Here is a 9,302-nt window from a genome sequence, read left to right on the forward strand (position 1 = left end):
TGATTTGCGCCTCGTGATGTGGGATCAGCAGGGCTGGGGTGAGAACGGTGCTTTTTGGCACTGCAGGTCGGCGGGTTTGGGAAAGGAAGGGGAGAGGGGGGTGCAGTTGAGACCCCCTCCCGGGGAGTGTCTGGCTGGGGGCTCATCCTGCACCAGCACAGACGGCTTTTGGGGAGGGATAATGGCAGACGTGCCGTAACTGGGTAGCCCAAGTGGGGTAAGGCTGGCCGGGAGCGGGCAGGGTCAGGCAATGAGCAACACTGGCCAAAAAGCCCCACGGGGGAAGCTGGAAGGGGCGGTTTTTCCCTGCGACTAGCGATGGGGAGCAGGAGCTGCCTGGCTTTTGGGGGAAACCAAGACTCGGAGAAGGGCAGGGAGGAATCACCCCGGCTGCTCCCGGTGCTTCCCACCACGCAGGAGTGTCCATCCCCCAGCCCTCCCCAACGCTTGGAGAAAAAAATTCCTCTTTTTTTATTTCCCCTCCCCATATATGCCCCATAAGCTCCGGGCCAGACGGTGCCAGCCCAGCCCTCCTGCAGCCAGCGATGGCCGCTGGCCCTGGGGGCGAGCCATGGCCCTCTCCCTGCCCCCCGTGACTCACGCCCATGTGCCACCGCGCTCCCTCGGCAGGTGACAGGCCACCTCTTCTGCCTTATCCTTGACGATCAGCCGCGCCGGCGCTGAGTCAGCCGGGATCCGCTCCCCTGGACTTCCCGAAGGAGCGCGCACACGACAGAGACCAGCCAGAGCTCCCTGCCGGCGCAGTGGGGGTTTGGAGGCCACCGACGGCCCGAGGGGACACCCCAGCATGTCCCAGCCGAGGCAAAGCCGGGCTCTCGTCATCGTCAACACCGATTTCTGCGGCAGTGACGGCGACATCGTGCTTGGGACCCGGAGGGGAGCCAGGCGGGAAGCGGAGCAGCTTTCCATAACGCTCTCACGGCTCAACTACCAGGTGGAGCTGATGCACAACAAGACCGCCAAGGAGATAGAAGAGCTTTACCAGCAAGGTAGGTGTCCCCCTGCCAGCCCCGAACCCCCTCCTCGTCTCCCCCCAGCGCCCGGCCGTCTCCCACGTCCCACCCCTGGGACGCCTGGAGTCGACGCGGGACAGCAGCGGCGTGGCTGTGTCGCTGCAGAGTGCAGCCGCGAGCACGGCGACTACTTCGTGAGCATCATCTCCAGCCATGGAGAGCAGGGGGTCATCTTCGGTTGTGACTCGGAGCCGGTTAAACTGACCCGCGTATTCCAGATTTTATCCTCAAAGGAGTGCCCGGTGCTCACCAAAATCCCCAAGATCTTCTTTATCCAGGTAACGGGATGATAATTTGATCCCCTTTTTGCTAAATTGGCGCAGGATTAGACTGGCAGAAGCTTGGGGGGTTGGACTAGATGGTCTCCAGAGGTCCCTTCCAACCCTATGATTCTATGAAGCTTAAGGTCGGTGCCGGGATAAGTCTGTTTTAATTGTGGAGCTCGATCCTTTCGTCACTCCCCAGCTTCCCACCACAACCCTCCATCCCTCTTTTTTCTTGCTTTCGCTGATTTTGAGGTGTCTTTGCTCACTGCAAGTCTCTCATCGCCCCTACACGCGTCCCTCCTTTGGGAAACAGCCCCGGTGTTTTCCCGGTGTCTCCAGCCAGGAACATTTCTCCCGGTGCTTTGCACCCTCCGGACGACCTGGGCTGAAACCCAATTGTTTGCCCCGATCCGTGACACTGCCGGGATCAAATATTCCTCCCAGACACCACTGGGATGGAGACGAATCGGTAAAAGCTGCCTTCAAACCCCATCACCGCGACGTTTGTGCACAGCAGGCTCCCGGGGGAGGGCTGGGAGAAGCCCAGCTGTGAACTGGTGATGGAGGAAGGAAAAAAAAAAAAAAAAAAAAAAAAAAAAGAAAAAAAAAGCAGCTCAGAGGGAGAGTTTGGACATGCCCCCGCGGGAAAGGAGCCTGGAAATACGCCTTAATGCTGATCCGACAGGCGGGATCAGCAAACAAATCATCCAGCGACCGGACGGATAGCAGCAGATAGCGCGAGCTCTGCAAACACGCGTTCAGCTGAAAGCCCGTATAAATCACTCGGGGCATTCGTTTCCTTCTGGTAAAGGGCTTGGCTGCTGTTCAGGGAGCAGTGACAGCTGGGGACGTCCCCCAGGCAGGCCAACAAATGGGCACCTCGATCCGCGGGCAAAGCTTGCGCTCGCGCTGACGAACGTTGGCCTCCGTAGAGCAAACTCCGCAGGGCTGAGGGTGCCCGGAGCCCGGGCAGGAAGCAAAGGGCTGGGCCCCTCGGTGTCACCGCGGCTCTCGGGTCCCCGCCGCTGCTGGTGGCCTCCGTCCACCTCTCAGTGCTGGGGCGTCGCAGGCGTCTCGTCCCCAGCGAGGATTTACCGCCGGCGTTTGGTGGGGGGTTTGCCGCGGGAGAGGCGGGGGGAGCATCCCCTCGCCCCCTCTAACGCTGGGAGATGTCCACCGCTCCGGCTGGTCCCAAACCCACACCTTCCAGCTGAGGTGGCTCCAGGTAGGGGTGAGACGGGCCCTCAGAGCTCTAGTCCCTCTCCAGCGCCATCCCAACACCAGCCCGGCGCTCCGTCCCTGCGAGAAAGACCAAACATAGAACCAAGCACCGTGCCGAACTGGTCTGCCCCCGGGCTGCACTCCAAGGGGAATCTTTCCTGGCGCTTTCCCAGTGGACTCTCGCGTTTCCAGGCGGATTTCTGGGTTTGCACGGGCAGCACAATGTTTACCGGGGAGGGGAGGGGTGAATGCAAAGAGAAGGGGAACCAGGCTGAAGAGAAACGTGCAGGGAAGAGAGAAAGGGAGCCCCAGATCCGGGCTCGTCGGGAGGAGAGGCTCGGCGAAGCTGAGAGTGAGAAGGGAGGAGGATGCTCAAGGGATGAGATGGGAAGAAGGGGACGGAGACGGGAGAGGAACCGTGTGGGGCTGTAGGACTGGGGGAGCAGGAGGGGATGGGATGGAGGGGCCACAGGTCCGCAGGGAGCTCCCAGAGCCCCCAGTGCCTTTGGGCCGGCCCCGGGAACGGGCAGAAGGGAGAGCGCAAAGCCGGGGAAGCTCACAACGGCCGCTCTGCCCACAGGCTTGCCGGGGGGGAGAATTCGACCAGGGGGTGGTGGTGGAGTGCGACAGCGGGGAGCCCGAGCCAGACGGCTTCTCAGACTACCTCTCCATCCCCCCCCAAACCGCCGTCATGTTCGCCTGCAGCCCAGGTAAGGGACAGCCCCTGGCGCACCGGTGACGCTTCCTCTCGGCAGCGCCGCCATGGCCGCCTGCGGCACAGCCAACGTCACGCTCTCCTTCCTTTGCGCTCCGCAGGCTACGTGGCCTTCCTCAACGTCTTCGGCTCCATGTTCCTCCAGGCCCTGCTCAAGGCGCTGGAGGGAGAGGAACGTCACCTGGCCCTCAACCGCCTCATGACCCGCATTAACTGGGAGGTGGCCTTCCACTGCCAGGCCAGGGGCACCTACCAGGGGTGCAAGGAGATGCCCTGCTTCGTCACCAACCTGCTGCAGGAGGTCTTCCCCTTCTCGGCGCCCATCGCGGAGGGGGCGGACGGTGTTTGAGAGCCGCTGGCTCTGCTGGAGGAGCAGCACCTTGGCTGCAAGGAGTCCCCTGTCACGCGTGGGAAAAAAAAAAAGGACAAAGTGACAAGAAAACCAGCAGAAAACCCCTCTGGAAAGGTGACGGGCTCAACCCGGCACATGCCGGAGCTACCCAGGAGAAGATTTTTAACGAGGCAAGTGCAGCAAAATCTTCCCACGGGACCAGAAAGATGCGATTTGAGCCCAGGACAGTGCAGCAACACTCAAACGCCCCGCGGCACCCCCCCCGTGCCACTGTCACCCCCGGCTCCCGAGGGGGACATACACCCGCGTCTCCCCCTGATTTTCTTCCACGAAAGGGCTCCAACCTTGCAAACACAATCGCGCCCCTTTCGGTCTTTTTTTTTTTTTTAATCTAAACAAACCTGCAGAAGCCGCGGGCCTTTGTCCTGCCGAGGCAAAGCTGACGTGTTTACCCGGCTGCTGCCCTACCCAGAACGAAAACACCGCGGCCCTGCCGGAAGGATCACCGCACGGTTGAGCTGTTTGCTCACGGGGCCTGTTTAAGAATTCAAGGCTTTAAAAAAATAAAAAAAAATAAAAAAATAAAATAAAATCCAGGCCGGTGAGCAGGATTTGCAGGTTGGTGGTTAAGTTGGGACCTGGAGCGGGCTCAGGGAGTAGATTTGGGAGCGTTTGCTCAAGGCAGTTCTGAGTCGGCGATGGATAACGGGGTCTTTGCCAGAGTCCTCCTTCGGCGAGTGAGGGGAGAGGGAAAAGCTGCAGCCGGGATGCAGACGCAGGGGCCGGACGGGCTGGCACGCCCCACGGACAGGATGTATTTCCTTAAGGTTCTCTCCTCCCACGGTCTCTTTGGTACCAAGAATAAGCACAAAACCCGCGTCAATAAAAAAGCCTGAACGGCTCCAGGGATGGCCCCGGTCCACGAGCCGTGGCCGGTTCCCAGGCGGCCGCAGGAGGAGGGAGGGTGGAGGGGCCAAGACCTGCGCGGGAGCGGGCAAGGTTTCACCGACGCTCACGCGTGAAGCTCTTGCATTGAACCTGCACCACCTCTGCCTGCCCTCCCCGAAAAACTCCGGCCCTGTGGCTATTTCCCAGCACAGCCCCGAGCAATTCGGCTCCGATAAGCACAGCCCGACCCAGCCCGCGGATCATTTTGGCTTTGCTCAGCGGCTGTTTTCCAAGCCTGGGCTTTGACTCACGGGGAGGCCCCGGGGCACAGCCCCCGCTCCCCTCCCTGCTGGACGGGACGGCGGCTCCCGCCGCTGCCCCTCTCCCTCCAGGGACACGCAGGGCCGCTCCTTCCCGGCCACGCTCCCTCCGCCTGCAGGACACAAAACAGTTTCCAGACCTTCGCAGCACTCGCCAACCGGGTTGGAAGCGGGTTCAAAGAGCTCTTGGAGCACAACTCGGTAACTCTTGTTCCTTGGCCCTACGGACCCGCAGCAGAGCGGCGCCCTGATCTCCTCCTAGGAAGACTCGGACGAGCGCTCAATCCGACCCCACGTGCAGATGAACAGGGAGTTTCCATCTTAATGCCCCATTTCCACCCTTTTTTCCTCCCCTGAGCTCTATCGGCGTGAAAACAAGCGGTTCCCCCCCCGCTTTGTCCTCGCCCGCCCTCCCTACGCGCTGCCAGGCGGGCTGGGGGGCAGCCAAGGTGGAGGAGAGTGCGGGAGGGCGGATTTTCTCCTTTTAGGGAAAAAGTGGGGGAAAGGAGAAAGTTTCTTCCATTTACTGCAGGAAGAAGCAGTAGACGCTACCCAGAAGCGCCCTCGTCATCTGCCGTCCATCACAGCACCTTCCCTTCCCCTTCCCACATTGCGGGGAACAGGTCGGCACCCCCGGGGTTCTCGCTTCTCCGGTCTCTCCCAGTCTCTGCTCCGCTGGGATCCGCATCCTCCTGGGAGCCTCCCTGCGGGTGGAAGACGAAATACAGCAGGGCAGATCCACGAGCGAGCCGTTAGAGGAGCTTAAACTCTGCCACAAGGTCAGGTCCTAAAAATAACTGTAACGGCCCCGCTGGCTCTTGCGCGTTCAAGGGACGGCGCTGGCCGAGAACGGCGCTGCCGGCACCGGCCGACGGTGAAGCAGACTGGAAACTTCCAAATCCGCTCTCGGCTGAAACCTGTCTCGGCCCCATCCGGCTGCAGGGTTCGCTGCTCACCAGGGCACCGAGTTTGCACGTCCAAATGGGGGCGCACAAAGCTCCGCACACAAATCACTCGGCTCAAAGACGGTTGGTTTTGTTAAAACCTTTTTTTTTTTTTTTTTTTTTTTTTTGATAAAGAGGAACTAACCTGCACCGCTCTTGCCAGGTTTCAAAGGAGACCGCGAAAAGAACACGCACAAAAAAAGAGAAGTGAAAACTCCAGATTTATTGTTCTTAAATCCATTTATTGACTTCACCACAGAGAGGAAAAAACCCAAAAGTATAAAGAAATATAAAAAATTCTGATCCTTCAAAGCAATTTGCGTTTCATCGCAGCAGAAAACAAACCGTTTGCTGATTCAAACCGGCAAGGCAGCTGGCCTAAAAGTAGGAACGTTTGGCAAAAAAAAAAAACACCCCCCGCGTACCGACAGATACCGTCCGTTCAAAAACGTGGTGTGTCCAAAGGGAAAAGGTTACTTGCACCGTGACCAGTTTGAAACACCTTGCATAAATTTAAACACCAGAAAAATCAACAAATTGTGAGTCATCCCCAGAGGTTTCACGCAGCGCGAGTGATTGCAGCAACCGCTGTCAGAAACACGCGTCCTGGGGAACTGCAGGGTTGCAGATTTGGGGGGGGGGGGGGGCGGGTTATTCCCCCGATTTAGCCCGGCGTGAGCTCTGCCTCTCCCCGAACTTCCCGGAAAACGGGCATTTCTGTTTCGCCAGAGCCACGGCGGACACCGAGCAAAGCAACGGCTCCCACCGGGAGGTGACGCGCGTCCTCGTTAACCCGACGAACGAGCTCACGCTCAGTCCCACCTGACGGCCGAGACGTTTTGAGGTACAAGAGTCCCGCGCTCCAAAGCGCTCCCTCGCTTCAGCTCGCTGTCACCAGCCAACTGCCGGAAAACGGGGCGGGATTTCCAACGCGGAGAGGAAAACCTCACGGGACAGAAAAGTGAGCAGATGGTGGCGGAAAACAAACAAACAAAAAACCACCAACCTTTGTGAATTATTTTTCAATTTAAAAAAAAAAAAAAAAGATAGGACAAAGCAGGAAAAGGGCGCGCACACTCTAAAAATTCAGGGCTGAGCAGCTCAGGAGCACGTGGTATTTCACATGTTGGAATAGGGTTGGGTTTTGTTCTCCCCCCGGCTGTCACCAGACAAAAGCCACCCCCCTCCCACCCGCATCCTGTCCATAAATCAGCCACACCAGCCAGCCTCAGACTTATCCCGAGGGATCTCTCGAAACAGCCGAGTCTTGTTACAGGACTTCCCACCCTCTCCAGAAGGCGCGTTTCCCCCCAAGGGTTACGTTCCCAGACTTGTTTTCCTTTCTCCTCCCTCCACCTCACGCTCCTGTTCTCCAAAATAGCTTCTGCAAGTACTTTTAGCGTTGGAAAAGTTTACTACGGAAACCTTGAAAGTTATTTAAAGCCAGGAGGGACTTTCTCCCGCTCTTTGCGCTTGCTAACAGCCAGCAAAAAGAAAAAAAAAAAAACAACGGAGGATTTTTCTTTTAGGAGAGGGTCAAGCCCGCGCTCCCCTCTTACACGGGGAAAAAAAAAAAAAATAAAAATACAGCTGTAGCTTTCGTGTCCAGACACGGAAATGTCTTTGCCCTTGTCAAACGTGACTATCTTTAGCAACCGCAGGGCAGATTACCAATTGTTCACAACCTCGGGAAGGCCGGAAAAGGGCCGGCCTCGTCCCAGGAGCAGCTCTCGCAGCCAGCTGGAGGGAAGTCAGCCCCACTGGGATTCTTCCTGCGCAGTCAGGCGGCGAGTGCCCAGGGAGGGTGACTCAGGCGCGGCTGGCACGAGCCTTGGGCGTAGACGGGTACCCGTGAGAAGAGCTCTCGGTGCCTCACACCAATTTTTTTCTGCCCATATCGGAAAGAAAGAAAGAAAGACAGAAAGAAAGAAAGACAGAAAGAAAGAAAGACAGAAAGACAGAAAGACAGAAAGACAGAAAGACAGAAAGACAGAAAGACAGAAAGACAGAAAGACAGAAAGACAGAAAGAAAGACAGAAAGACAGAAAGACAGAAAGACAGAAAGACAGAAAGACAGAAAGACAGAAAGACAGAAAGACAGAAAGACAGAAAGACAGAAAGACAGAAAGACAGAAAGACAGAAAGACAGAAAGACAGAAAGACAGAAAGACAGAAAGACAGAAAGACAGAAAGACAGACAGAAAGAAAGACAGAAAGAAAGACAGAAAGAAAGACAGAAAGAAAGACAGAAAGACAGAAAGAAAGACAGAAAGAAAGACAGAAAGAAAGACAGAAAGAAAGACAGAAAGAAAGACAGAAAGAAAGACAGAAAGAAAGACAGAAAGAAAGAAAGACAGAAAGAAAGACAGAAAGAAAGAAAGAAAAAAAAAAAGCACGAGCTGGGCAGGCACTTCACCCCCTCTGCAGAAACGTCCCACCTCAAACAAACGTCTGTGGAGAAGAAGTACAAAACTAAAAACAACCTCACAGCTGTAACTCATGAATCAGCACGTTTTGCGGCCTTAAATATAAGTGGTACGTCCCAGGCCCCAGCTGAACTGCTCCACAGCGACACCCAAGTGACCAGCTCGGTGATGAGCAGCCGGTTACGTGTACGTTCAACCACACAAAACTCCTCGAAGCCGGGGCAGAGCGGGAAGAGGCTGCGCCAGCTGCAGGATGAGCCCTTTCCCGTGTCGGCCGCCTGCTCAGGAGGTGACCTCGGGGAGAAGACACTCCGTGGTGACTCACGGGCAGAAAGGACGGCGCCCGCACTGCCGGCTATGAGGGTTTGCCAAGGTGAGAGGCACTGCCAAGGCTTGTGCAACCCAGGGACCAGTAGCCCCCTCGCCTCTCAGCCGGGCGGGAGAGCGGCACTTCTCCAGCACGAGCCAGCGCCGAGCGCTCGGCCGGAGGGAGCTCGTTCAGCGGAGCTGGGACGCTCCAGGGCCTCGATACTGCACTTTTGAAGTGCAGGACTGCAAGTTCCCTTGTCGCAAACACTTCAGGATTACTGTACGTTTTATGTTACCACGTAACTCCATCCCACAGGGGCTAGGGACGCAATCTTCCAAGGCAAAATCTGCTACAGCTACACCACGGCAACCTGGCACAAAGCTTTCCAAGCCCAACCTGTCCTCCTTCACAGCACCACACCCCAACTGTCACCCTCGTGCAAACAGCTGAACTCCGAGGAGCGCAAGGGAAAAGACCCGCCTGGAGCAGAAGATGCGGCGGGGGGAAGTTTAAGCTACAACCCAAGGGCCAAAGCCTGCTCCAGCGCTGCCGAAGATGTGCACGACAGAGAGAATCCAGACGATAAACTCTAACGTCGCCTTCATCACGGGGAGAGAAAATAAGCAAATCAAATCAGAGTCCTTGGCAGATCACTTCCAAACTAGTGCAATCAGTCACGCGCCGAACTTTAGCATCCAAACACAACGGACAGAAGAGGAGAACGTCTATGTCTCAAGCGAGATTGTGCTGGTTACAAAGGCAGCTCTATGACTCCAGAAGGGGAGGAGTCAGATGGCTCATTTCGCAGGCGGATCTATCGGGTTGG

At 56.9% G+C, this 9,302-nt stretch overlaps 1 protein-coding gene across 1 annotated transcript; it reads left to right on the plus strand.

The window, feature by feature from the left end:
• Window positions 1–695: 695 nt before the first annotated feature.
• On the plus strand, window positions 696–3,585 carry LOC134526557 (caspase-7-like). The gene is made up of 4 exons (XM_063358533.1): window positions 696–1,010; window positions 1,140–1,312; window positions 3,102–3,231; window positions 3,338–3,585. Exons 1-4 carry the CDS (start codon window positions 809–811, stop codon window positions 3,583–3,585), a joined length of 753 nt encoding a protein of 250 aa, XP_063214603.1. The 5' UTR covers window positions 696–808.
• Window positions 3,586–9,302: the final 5,717 nt, after the last annotated feature.

Source organism: Chroicocephalus ridibundus, chromosome 23 (genome assembly GCF_963924245.1).
Source record: "Chroicocephalus ridibundus chromosome 23, bChrRid1.1, whole genome shotgun sequence".
NCBI lineage: Eukaryota > Metazoa > Chordata > Aves > Charadriiformes > Laridae > Chroicocephalus > Chroicocephalus ridibundus.

Excerpts from the sequence above, each read along its gene's own strand:
- LOC134526557 (XM_063358533.1), top strand. The coding sequence starts at position 809 with ATGTCCCAGCCGAGGCAAAGCCGGGCTCTCGTCATCGTCAACACCGAT. Across the intron at positions 1,011-1,139 it reads AGAAGAGCTTTACCAGCAAG|AGTGCAGCCGCGAGCACGGC; the intron begins GTAGGTGTCCCC and ends GTGTCGCTGCAG. Across the intron at positions 1,313-3,101 it reads CCAAGATCTTCTTTATCCAG|GCTTGCCGGGGGGGAGAATT; the intron begins GTAACGGGATGA and ends CTCTGCCCACAG.